General features: G+C 40.3%; 1 protein-coding gene across 6 annotated transcripts; it reads right to left on the bottom strand.

Annotated features, from left to right (window-relative positions):
* Positions 1–14: 14 nt before the first annotated feature.
* On the bottom strand, positions 15–3,931 carry LOC114567259 (uncharacterized). 6 transcript variants are annotated; one of them, XM_028596272.1, is made up of 7 exons: positions 3,858–3,931; positions 3,673–3,773; positions 2,773–3,004; positions 2,171–2,275; positions 1,711–1,953; positions 1,508–1,589; positions 15–636 (listed from the first exon to the last, which is right to left on the bottom strand). In XM_028596272.1, the coding sequence occupies exons 3-7, from the start codon at positions 2,981–2,983 to the stop codon at positions 339–341; spliced, it is 939 nt and encodes a 312-aa protein (XP_028452073.1). In that variant the 5' UTR covers positions 2,984–3,004; positions 3,673–3,773; positions 3,858–3,931; the 3' UTR covers positions 15–338. The 6 variants fall into 6 exon arrangements, with proteins under 6 accessions (XP_028452073.1, XP_028452072.1, XP_028452076.1 ...); XM_028596271.1 differs by having other exon boundaries at positions 3,673–3,923; XM_028596275.1 differs by having other exon boundaries at positions 1,711–1,901; positions 3,673–3,923.
* Positions 3,932–13,043: the final 9,112 nt, after the last annotated feature.

Genomic DNA, 13,043 nt, shown 5'->3' with positions numbered 1-13,043 from the left:
CCTTCCACTTCACAATTATGCGCCACTTAGTGTTGGTCTATCACATAAAATCCCAATGAAATACATTTACATTTGTGGTTGTAACGTGACAAAATGTGGAAAAGTTCAAGGGGTATGAATACTTTTTCAAGCCACTGTATGTATAAGATCTAAAACAAACACATACTTCACATATACAATAAACACAGGTTAAAACATAACTTCCTTGACAGAAGTATACATACGTTACTCTGGTATATAATTGTTCTTTCCTTTAATCACTTTTTGGGATTTTACGTTATTACCAACCTCACATTTGAAGTCGTGGGCTTTAGCATGCAAAACCGACAGGAAGGGCCTCATGTTTTGAAGAGACTGGAGCTCTGGACAGTCCGAACAAACTCTCTGTAGGTAGGGCCAGTATTTACATGCAACATCCATACAGAAGAAGGTGATGTCGTGCTTGGGCACAAGCTGGTTCTGTAAGAACATGGGGTATGCATATATTTCACCCCTGAACATGTTAAGGGCAGCCAGCAAGACACCGTGCCCGCAAACTGCCAGCTCCAGTCCCTCCTCATCCACCTTACTCCTGGATCTGTAGGAAGTCTCTTGGGCTGCCAACCACTCCCCACCACAAATGCCCCTTCCAGTGACCTACATTGTAGAAAATCACAATTGACAAATGATCTTGTCAACAGTCAGTTGTAGAGAACAATTCTAAATAACTTTTTGAGGGCAAGAAACAAATAAGCATTACTCATTTTTTTTGTAATTAAGTATACAGGTAGATATCACAACACATGACAATATCGACAGACTATGAATTGTAATGTGATTGACTTTAAATATTCAGATATACAGTAGAGGCCAAAAGTTTGGACACACCTTCTCATTCAATGTGTTTCTTTATTTTCATGACTATTTACATTGTAGATTCTCACTGAAGGCATCAAAACTATGAATGAACACATATGGAATTATGTACTTAACAAAAAAGTGTGAAATAACTGAAAACATGTCTTATATTTTCGATTCTTCAAAGTAGCCACCCTTTGCTTTTTTTGATAACTCTGCAAACCCTTGGTGTTCTCTCAATGAGCTTCATGAGGTAGTCACCTGAAATGGTTTTCACTTCACAGGTGTGCCTTGTCAGGGTTAATTAGTGGAAGTTTTTCCACAAATTAATAATAATAAAATAAAGCAAAATAAAAAATAAAAAAGCAAAGGGTGGCTACTTTGAAGAATCTAAAATGGCCGCTCCTCAGATCTAAAAAAAAACAACAACAACAGAGTTAACAGTTTAGGATTTAGTGCAGTGAAAGGTTGTACTATACATAAATGTCAATTTTACTGGTCATTGATACACATGTGCAAATGAGTAAATTCTTGAATACCTTGCTATACTCTTGAAACAATAAAGCTTGCAGTTTCCGTCAACCGAGACGGCAAGCATTGCTGGAGTGCAGGCAGGACAGCTAAACTTGTTTTTTTTAACTGGACAAAAGAAAATCTTTCACGTAATTACCATTTATTGTGACCAAAGCAACTGACTTTCCTTGTATGACCCGCAGTGCCTCTGGTGGACAGCCACAGATTTGGACAGGCATCTCAATAGGAAAAAGCCGCATTAAAAGACATTACACAAATGAGTTTGGATAATTCATCATTACCGACAGTTAGACATACAGTATGTCTAACTGAGAACACACAAAGAAGTCCATAACTTACCACAGTGTGTAACAGCATTATCCACAACGCAACTGGTTGGAGGTAATGGCTGGAAGAAACCAGCACACATGGTATCCCGGTTGTGAAGGCTGTAGGTTTTGTTGTGCCGGCTGATGTCGCATTCAGAACAAAGGAATGAACATGGTAAGCAGTCTCTGCATCTGACAGTTGCACAGTTGTTCCCACATTGACTGCAGATTTGAGAGACACTCAATGAGTGCTGCAGATCTTGCAGAAGACATTCTGTTACAATTGTAAAAGTACATAAGAATAAAAAAAATACATATTGTTGGGCTATAAGAGGTCCCACAATGGTTTGTCTGTTTGATAATTTGCATAAAAACTAGCCATACAAAATTTTAATGATTAATTCAGGGATAAAAATATTATCAAAAAACATTTTTGGAGACTTTTTTTATTCAAACAGTTCATGTTGAATGTTATATAATGAATTACATACCAGCAGAGATGGTCTTTGAAGCAGTCTCTGGAGCAAAGGCCACCTCAGAGTTAGTGCCATGATCAGCAGTGTCGCAGGGAGGATTAGGAATCTGATCATGACCAACTGTACCACAAAAAACAACAACACTGATAACATTAATATTTCATACTTGCACCATGACTAGTGTCTAGGCTGGTTCAAAACCGGAAATTGGAAAAGTTCATTTAGTTGGAAAATCCAATTACTGTTGGTTATCTGCCTATTCAGCGATATATAGACAATGGCAGCAAATACACACGTTGTAGAAGCAAATTCAAAAATAAGCGAGCTATTAAAAACTAATAATAACAAACCATTTCAAGCTAAGCCTTGCCAAAGTCGACATCTTGTAAGAGATTTTACTGCCCAATAACAAGATTTCTAAACAATATTGTTCCAGCCGGCACAATGAAGCTAACTTTTATAGGTTGTATATTATTAGTAAATATGTAATAGTTACCTTAATGTATGACTTTCAATTAAAATCCAAGACGTGAACATATATACATGTATACCTTGATATTCACTCTTAAATGCCTAAACAATCTCTTGAAAATATGAATGAAAAAAACAATACTGACCTTCTTCTGACTGATTCCTGTGTGACCTTGGCCTTGCATAGAGTACATTCTCATCAATGTCTCTCTTTCTCCACCTGACTGTTGACTTGGATGTCCTCGCTGGTGGTGCTGCCTCCTCTTTCTGCAGCTCACCAAGCAGGTCATCAGCATTTTGGAGGTCATCAATAAGCTCTTGATCAAGCAGGTTATCGTCCATATCTGAATCACTCATAGTGACGAGCAGAAACACCAACTAACAAATACAATAGACAGATAAGACAAATACAGAGGTAGGTAGAGAGAGAGATAAAGATAGAGAGAACACACCTGAAAAGTTTTTACAAATGATGATACCAACAAATTGTTGTGAGCTAATGTTATTTGAAATAACATTAAATCACTATACATTTCCCGTGATTGTACCCGTTATGATGATACGTGTGACAATAAGCTAGGCTAACTGATGTATTACACTAATGTGTGATTTTAAATCTACCAACAAATATAATTAGAAACATTGCATTTTATAACTGTCTGAACAACATATTTACTGTGTTTCTCTGCCACTACTTCACCAACACATCTGGCCAATATTTTTGTAAATCTACTATTATTACAAATTACATTAACCACAAGTTTAGATGGACTAGGATAGACAAAAGCAGTAGGAAAACTTCTGAGGCTATATCAAGTTCAATTTACTGTAGAAAATTGAGGAATAGCACCAGACAATAGTAAATTAGTAAAATAGTTAATCTGCTGTTAGAGTATCTTCAATCAAAGTTAGTGATGGCTTTTCAAAGTTAGTGCTTAGGTGAGAACGTGTTGAAATTTCCCGTGATTGTACCCGTTATGATGATATATGTGACAATAAGCTAGGCATAAAGAAACACTTGATTTGCTAAAAGCAGCTAACGTTACCTTATGGCTAACATTAGCCTGCTGCAGTTTCAGTTGTTGGAGGAGAGCTCTAGTAATTCTATTAACGTTTTAGATCATTCATCGTCCCATTAAACTCCTACCTGCATGGTGAAAGGTTTGAACAACAACTTACTGACTTGAATAGATCGCTGTGGTGATAACTGTATCTATTTATTTTACTTAACGAGTTGAAATGCGTGCAGAGGCGCCGAGAGGCGCGCAGAGAAGGAAGAGCAGCGCAGGTACGTCATCATTGCTTCTTGTTACGCTCAGTCATTGGTTGCGCCCAGGTTGCGCCTTGAAAGGTCAAAGTTGAAATATGAACTTTGATAGCGCTCTAGCTCTCCGTCTAGTTGGGCGGCACCGCTATCCCCATAGGAAAACAATGAAAAGGCCAGCGCAGAGCGGTTTTACACGCAATCTTTACATGAAATAAATGAGTTTCTGAAACATTTAAATATTTACACCAGAGTTAAATGAAGCTATGCAATGTTACAAGTGGTTGTATGATTAATGAATTGAATATTGTAGCAGTGTATAAAGCCTATATATAATTTATTTACAAATAACATGCTATGTCTTGTCAGTGTGATGCAATATCCGGCAAAACTGCTGGCGAAAACCTTATTTATAGAGTCAATGATAAAAAAATAAACAGCTGTGAAAAAAGGAGAAGCTGTTATTTTGCCTCTCTCTATGTTTAAACGTTATACACATATAATTTATTATGTTATTTTTTATTCCTATTGTGGGCCAGTCATCACCGAGATCAGCTTGAATCGTCATGTTCCCCTGTCGTCTATATTTTACGAGGACGGGGCTCCATTAAAGTCTATCGGACTACCCTGCACGTTAGAATATTACTCTCAGGGGTGCCCATTACGTTCAATCGTTATGCTAAAGGGTCCTGACCAAGCGTCCACATATTACGACTTGGGAGTGAGAACGTGTTGGCAGAACATATAAGCAAACAAGTAAAAAATAAATAAAATTTCATTTGAAAGTATGTAAAGTATGGCATTTTAAAAAATAAATTCATAAGGATACACAGACAATATGTATATTAAAAAAAGTGATGTCACACACACGTCAGCTTCTGTGGCTGTAACATATTTGTTTGCTTCACCTGGGTTTTTTGGGCTTTGACAAAGAGGGGGTGAGCCTGGGAGAAAGAAAACACTTTCTGTTGACCACCACACTACACAACGCACTTATTTCAACTCAACAGCTTTACATTTTTTAACTGCAGTACTAGTTTTATGTTACGTGTGGAGGAATAAATCATTGCAATACAATGTCCAGCGCGTCACAGTGTGTTTTTTTTTATACTTGTGCACAATGACAAATAAATCCAACTTGCTAAAAAATGAACTACACACTGTTTTCAGGTAACGTTACTGTTGACGTTCAAACAGGACTGTGTGTGTGTGTGTGTGTGTGTGTGTGTGTGTTTTTGAGAAATATCTTTATACTGCAAGGCTATATTTATTTTATTTTTATTTGCTATATATTATTTTATTGCCATTACCTGTTTTCATACATGCAGAAGTTTAGTTTGCTAAATATATCAAATTTTTTTAGTTGGATATTAGATGTGAAAAGAAGGAAATGCTTAACTTTAGATGTGTGTGAATTTCCCACACTGGGAAATTGATTGATTATCTGTTCAAAAAAAGGTCTATGTTCTATGCAAAATGTAAACTATTCTATTAAAGAAAAGATCGGAATCTGCTAAAATCGGTATCGGCAGTTCAAACTCAATGAAAAATCTGAATCGGCCTAGAAAGTTGTAATCGGTGCAGCTCTACTCAGTGTTTAGTCCCTTGCGGCAGCACTTTGTTGGACTGCTTACAGCCACAACACCTACCAACACACAATAGTGCCTAGATATGTCAGTCTGTCTGTGCACAGGTAGCACAAAGCCGCGGTTCGCTGGCTGAAGATGCCTCACTAAGCCCCACACATCGGAGATGGAACCACTGAATTACACAGTTCTCATTGTCACATGCTACAATTTCATCCAATCCTTCAGGACCTCTACAGAGGCACCATAGTTTGTTTTTCTTCTGTAGAGCCCATTTCCTTGGCCTGGATGTCATAGGGGGATCAGTGCGAGGTGTCTGCGACACTCCTGTTAAAGGCTTGGCAAGACTCAGCAATGCCAGCGGGGTTGTGGAGGCTGCCCTAGTGTAATGATGAGCCACAAGCTTCAACAGAGACACTTTAAGAAAGAACTCCCGTGCGTTAGCTAAACACATGCTCCAAAAGCCCGCATCAGGTAAAATTCTAACTACAACACAGTCCACACTACAAAGTCACAGAACATTGACTTGGTCACAAAGATTTGTGTTTGCACTTGGCTGTAGTATTGATGTGTCTTCTTCAAGCTAATTTTACCATCTGGAGGTAGAAATTCATGTCATCCGCACATGCTTGTAGGATGTGGGTGTTAGACTGCTTAAACGTGCACTTGATGAGCCCATCAGGTGAGGCCCCAACTTCTGGAAAGGATGGATTTAATATGAACCCACATTGCTCCACCTTCAGATTTTCATGCTGCGGTGCCATAACAGTGACCTAGGCCTGCCTTGCCTCTTCCTCATGTTCTATCCCCCATCTGATGGCAGCTGTGGTGGCGGATTTATTTGGGTAGCAGACCTTCCTCACAGTGGAGATGGCAGGTTTGGAAACACTGGTGGACACAATGGCATGGATGTTGGATGCGGCTATCCTACCTGCTCTCAGGGCGTACCAGGCCAGTGATAGGTATTGTCGTTTTGGCTTCCAAGAGCTGAGGATAACCCATGGCTGAAGTGGAGGTTCATTCAGCCGCTGGGAGTGCATAACCTGAAAAACAGTTGATGCAGCACATTCGATAAGAGTGAATCTCTCTCTCTCTCATATATATATATATATATATATATATATATATATATATATATATATATATATATATATACATACATACATACATATATATATACTATCACTTCAAATTAGTTCACCAGCCGCCGTCCACCAATCAGGCGAGGTCGACGTCACAACCGGAACGATATCGAAATAGGAAGTGTGTTAGGTGTAGCAGGGAGGAGTAGGGAATGGCGGACCCAAAATGCAGAGAGCAGGCAGGCAGGAGAACGTTTGAAGAGGAGGAATTATTAATAAAACACAAACAAACCAAGGGAGACCTGTTTTTTTTTTTTTAAACCTCTTTTTATTGAGAAATACAGATTATGAACAGACACATCGTTACAGATATGAGTTTTTCCTTTTTCTTGCACATAACAATCCCCTCTCAACCCACCCCATCCCACCCTGACTGGACCAAATAAGAAATAATTAACAATGCAGACAGTTATAAAGAAAATACATACTTAGAATTGAAACATAAACAAATATGATTACCGTGAAGGACGGCACGCCTTCAAAACTCTGATGACACACCATAGGGGAATACTATAGCCAGGTGTCTATATATAGTGTAGCTGGAATATGGAGGGGGGCAGTCAATCCTTCAGAGTCGGCCAGGTTGGTCACTCACTACACCGGTAGGGCCTGGAGGTTGCTAAAGTATGACAACAGAGATTCCCACACTGAGAGGAATTTGTTAGAGCCTCTTATTGTAAATTTAATCTTCTCTAGATGTAAAAACAGCATTACATCCTTAAGCCATTGTGCTGCAGTGGGCGGGGAGCTTGACTTCCAAAGTAGCAAAATACGTCTACGTGCCAGTAAAGAGACAAATGCTATGATGTTGAGTTGATTTTGTGTCAAGTTTGTGCCTTCATCTGGTACACCAAATATGGCAATTGTAGCGCATGGTTCTAAAACTGTCCGAAGCACTTCAGACAGTACATCAAATATAGTTGACCAGTATCGTGCTAGTTTATGGCATGACCAAAACATGTGTGTCAAGTCTGCTACATTAACATGACATCTTACACATTTGCTATCAACATTAGGATAGAATGAGGATATCTTAGCTCTACACCAGTGTAGGCGGTGAAGAACTTTGAATTGAATTAGACCCAGTCTTGCACAGGAAGTGCTACTGTTCACTCTTGTTAGAGCTTTAGTCCAAACGTCTTCTGAGATTCCAGTTCCAAGTTCCTCCTCCCACGCAGTTCTGATCTTGTCTATGTTGACATCATCAAGTAACATAATCATCGAATATGAATGGGCTGTGAAACCTTTCAACCCAGAAGGAACTTCTAAAAGTGAGTCCACTAGGGATTTCTCCTGGAGAGCAGGAAATTGTGAGCTATGGCTCTTAGCAAATTGGCGGGCTTGAAAGTAACGGAATAAGTCAGTTTTTTGAAGGTCATATTTAGAACTCAAGTCATTGAAACTAGAAAATATGCCATTCCTGTAAAGATCCCCAAATCTGTGGATCCCTTTCCTATGCCATCCTGCAAAGGTCTGGTCTAATTTGGCTGGTAAAAACGTGTGATTGTTACACAGCGGGCTCTGAATCAAAAGTGTTCTCTTCGTGTTAGCATGCCCTCTAAACTGAGTCCATATTCTGAGAGTGGAGATGACCACTGGGTTAGATGTAAACTGAAAAATCTTGACATGGAGGCTAGATGTCACCAGAGCGTGTAGAGAGGTTGACACACATGACCTGCTCTCCAACTCGCACCAATCTGTATCTGGAGATTGCACCCAATGTGTTATTTTGTGGATGTTTGCTGCCCAGTAATAGCTCCGAAAATTAGGGAGGGCCAACCCACCTACTGCTCTTGGTCGCTGGAGTAGGGCTTTACCTATCCTAGGAATCTTACCGTTCCATATGAATCTTGAAATTAACGTGTCTATCTGATGGAAAAAGGATTTTGATAAGAAAATAGGGAGACATTGAAACAAAAATAGAAACCTTGGTAATATATTCATTTTGACACAGTTCACTCTGCCAGCTAAGGTCAAATGTAAGATATCCCACCTTTGTAAATCTGATTTAAGTTTGGCAATGAGTGGGGCAAAGTTCCCGTCAAAAAGATCTTCGAAGACAGGAGTTATATTAGTGCCCAAATATTTGAAACCTGACCTTGATATATGAAATGGTAGAACATGATCTGGGATCTTCCTCGCTGATTCATTAACAGGCAAACATTCGCTTTTCGATAAATTAAGTTTGTAGCCAGAGATCTGTCCAAAAGTGTGCAGCAGTGTAAGTATTTTATTGATACATAACAGTGGGTCTGATATGTAGAGCAACATATCATCCGCATAAAGGGATAGTTTATTTTCCACTCCCCATCTAGGAATACCCTGTATGGAGGGTGTAGATTTCAGGGCGAGGGACAATGGTTCTATTGCTAATGTAAATAAAAGTGGACTAAGTGGGCAACCTTGTCTGGTGCCTCTAGATAAGGGGAAATTTTGTGAGCGGAGCTGGTTCGTGATCACCGATGCTTGTGGGGAGGAGTAAAGAAGTTGGATCCACTAGCTAAAAGTTTTACCAAAACCCAATTGTTTCAATGCAAAGAAAAGGTAATCCCATTCTACACGGTCAAAAGCTTTTTCCGCGTCTAACGACACCACAACTTCTGGTACGACATTAGGTGAAGGACTGTAAAGTACATTTAAAAGACGTCGCACATTAGAAAATAAGTAACGCCCTCTAATGAAACCTGTCTGGTCGGTTGAAATCAGGCATGACAAGGGTGCCTCCAATCGCATCGCTAACAGTTTCGAAAGTATTTTAACATCAGAATTTAACAGTGATACAGGTCGGTATGAACCACATTTAACATCCCTAGCAGGTTTCAGCAAAAGTGTAATAGACGCTTCGGTAAGGGATCCAGGTAATTTACCTTGGGACAAGGAATGGTTAAACATATTTAATAACAGGGGGGCTAGTTGACCAGAAAATTTCTTATAAAAATCAATAGGGAAGCCATCGGGCCCTGGGGCCTTCCCATTTTGCATTGAAGAGATGGCAAAGGCAACTTCTTCAAGGCTTAGCGGTTGATCTAATTGCTCTTTTTGGCCATCAGAGAGGGTAGGAACTCGTATTTTATCAAAAAAATTCACAAAGAGTGATGTGTCTTTAAGTGATTCTGAATTATACAAATCAAAATAGTAGTCTTTAAAAATATCATTTATTTTGAGAGGATCTGTAGTCAGTTTTCCTGTCGCATCTTCGATTTGAGAAATATGTTGTGATGCTGATTTAGATTTTAGTCGATGAGCTAAAAGCCGGCCCGCCTTTTCACCATGTTCATAAAACATCCCACGTGAACGCATAATAAGTTGCTCTGTTTCCGAAGTAGAAAGTAAATTATATTGAGTTTGGAGGTCAATTCTTTCTTTATAGAGTGATGGGCTTGGAGATGTGGAACACTTCATATCTAGATCAAATATCAAATCTATTAACTGTCGTCTTTTTTTGTTCCTTTCTCTATTCTGGTAGGCCGAATATGCTATTATTTCCCCTCTAATAACCACTTTAAATGTTTCCCAAAGTAATGACGGAGAAACTGAGTCCGACTTATTAGTTTCCAAAAACCTGCTGATGGCTACAGAGATTAAATCGCAGAACTTCCCATCTGACAGTAATGTAGCATTAAAGCGCCACTGAGGACGGCTAGTGTAGTTGTGATCGAAAGAGAGATCCATAAGTATGGGGGCGTGGTCTGATTCTACGATGGCGCCGTATTCAACCTTCTCCAAGCAGCCCATCAGTTTTTTATCAATAAAAAAGTAATCAATTCTTGAGTACGAGTGATGGACGTTAAAATAAAAAGAAAAGGTCTTACACTGAGGATTCAAAAAGCGCCAGGGATCCACACATGCTGCATGATCGAAAAATCTTGAAAATGTACTGGCCATTTTCGAAAGGGTATGTACTTTAGGGTTGGATCTGTCTAAGTTGGGGTCTATGACACAGTTAAAGTCACCCCCTAAAATCAAAAAATGATAATTTAGATCTGGCAATTTTCCGACAAGTTGTTGCACAAACCCCACATCATCCCAGTTAGGGCGTATGTTCACTAGTATAAGCGGTGTCTGGAGGATCCGTCCGGGGACAATAACATAGCGGCCTTGTGGATCAGATATAGCACCAGATGAGGTAAACTGAATTCTCTTGTGTATTAGTATTGCTGTCCCTCTTGCTTTAGAATTAAAGCTAGAGTGAAAGATTTGTCAAACCCACTGCCTTTTTAAACGTAGTTGATCAGATTTACGCAGGTGGGTTTCCTGAATGAATATAATATCAGCTTTTAAATTCTTAAGGTGGGTAAATATTTTAGATCTCTTTACTGGACTGTTGAGCCCTTTAACGTTCCATGATACAAACCTGATCGCTGACCCCCCACACCTACCCTTTAAATTGTTAGTCATAGCTACACAATAAAGTTATGAATACAGTGTGCATGACTCGTTTTTTCATAACCATGCACATGTCACGCCTACCTCCCTCAACAGACAGCATATAATGAAACCCAAAAAGTTTACAGTAAATATAGAAAAGAAAAAAAGGTCCAGTCGTTAGCCCCCACATCCCCAAAACATTCCCTTTCTCTGCCAAACTGGCAGCACGCAGGATTCGTCCCCCTTCTGAACACTTCCAACAATTCACCTTAATCTCCTAAACTTTGCTTTTGAGAGCTCCTGACTAAAATGGAACACACAAACTCTGAACATAATTCAAGCTCCAGTATTCAGCCCTATGTAATAACACGTGAACATGCCCTAATAGAATAACAAATCTGAATGTCTTAAAACACCCAGGGTTAATCATACATAACAACGTAGCAAATCAAGAATTACTGTTGGCGACATTGCGTTAGCTATGACTGTTACTTTACCCGACGTTATTGAATAGCCAGCGTTCAGTTAGTCCTCATGTTCAGGACCAGCAGAAATGCCGGCCTTCCTCTCAATACTACGAGTGTAAAACGCCTCAGCCTCCGACGGTGTCTCAAACATCAGTGTATCCCCTCCATAAGACACTCGTAGGCGAGCTGGGTAGAGAAGCCTGAATTGGATTCCCTTCTGATACAGGGCTGATTTGACGTTCTTTTAGGCTGCACGTTTCTTAGAGAGGTTAGCACTGAGGTCGGGATATAGTCTTAGTGCATGTCCCTTATACTGCATCTCATTCTGTCTAGCCCAGCGTAGTGCCTTCTCCCGGTCTTGATATTTATGGAAAGCAACGATGATGGCTCGAGGTGGCCGCCCATCTTTGGGTTTCTGCAGTAGAGCGTGGTGCGCCCGGTCCAGTTCGGGCGGGGTGGCAAACACCTGGTTCCCCATCATGTCCTTCAACAGCGTAGAGACGAAAGTTACCATATCACCGTTGGGTTCACTGCCCTCTGGCACATTTATTATACGGAGGTTTGCCCTCCGAGAACGGTTCTCCAAGTCGTCAATGGGGTCCACCAGTGTAGCATTCACCGCCTCTAGTTCAGAGACGGCTTTCTCCACTTTAGAGAGGGCTTCAAAGTTCTCGCCTGCAGTGATCTCCACAGATGTAACTCGTCGTCCCAGTGTATCCACCATTTCCCGAAAGCTAGCTATAGATGACTGGATAGGTGCCAGAGATGCTTGAATGAGTGTAGCCATGTCTTCTTTGAGATTTTCGCGTTGTTTTTCCATTTCTGCTGTTAGCATCGCAGCGAGTTCGCTGCTAGCTGTAGCCGACGCCATATTAGCCACTTTGCTACTCAGCGTTGGTTTCTTCGGCTCTGTATCTCCTTTGGTCTTTTGAGAGCTCAGCATGTTCCGAACGTGTAATTTCGGTAATAAATGAGAAAAAATAAACCAACTGAAACTGTTAACTCGACGCCAGTACGTATATTAGAGAGTTTTTATCTCAGTTAAATCCAAGGTATCAGGAGCTTCTCGTTGGCACGTCTTGTCACTACATGATCCAAACCGGAAGCCTCAAGGGAGACCTGTTAACGGCAGCAGGCAAAAACCGATTCCAAAAACAAAGACCAAAAGGCATCAAAAAACCAAGGGAATCCAAAAACAGGAATAACCGGGAGCGCTGAAACTGGGGGACACAAAACACACAAAACGATCTGACCCCGGACAAGGGGAACACAAAGACTAAATACAGAGGGTAATGAGATAACACAAGACAGGTGACACAAGGCTGGGAAACAGGTGAAACACATTAGGCTGGGCAAAGCAATCAAAAAGGAGGGAAACACAAGACAGGAAGTAAAGTGGACAAGACAGAAAACCAGAGACTTCAAAATAAAACAGGAAACTGAGCAAAGACAACACAGAAAACAGACTACCAAACTAAGACAACACCAAAACCATAACAGTACCCCCCCCCAAGGGACAGATCCCAGATGTCCAAAAAACAAACCAAGGAGCAAAAGACAAACCAGGGAGGGCGGAGGGGAACAGAGGAG

Source organism: Perca flavescens, chromosome 13 (genome assembly GCF_004354835.1).
Source record: "Perca flavescens isolate YP-PL-M2 chromosome 13, PFLA_1.0, whole genome shotgun sequence".
In the NCBI taxonomy this organism is placed as follows: domain Eukaryota; kingdom Metazoa; phylum Chordata; class Actinopteri; order Perciformes; family Percidae; genus Perca; species Perca flavescens.
This window is presented reverse-complemented; position numbering and strand designations above follow the sequence as displayed.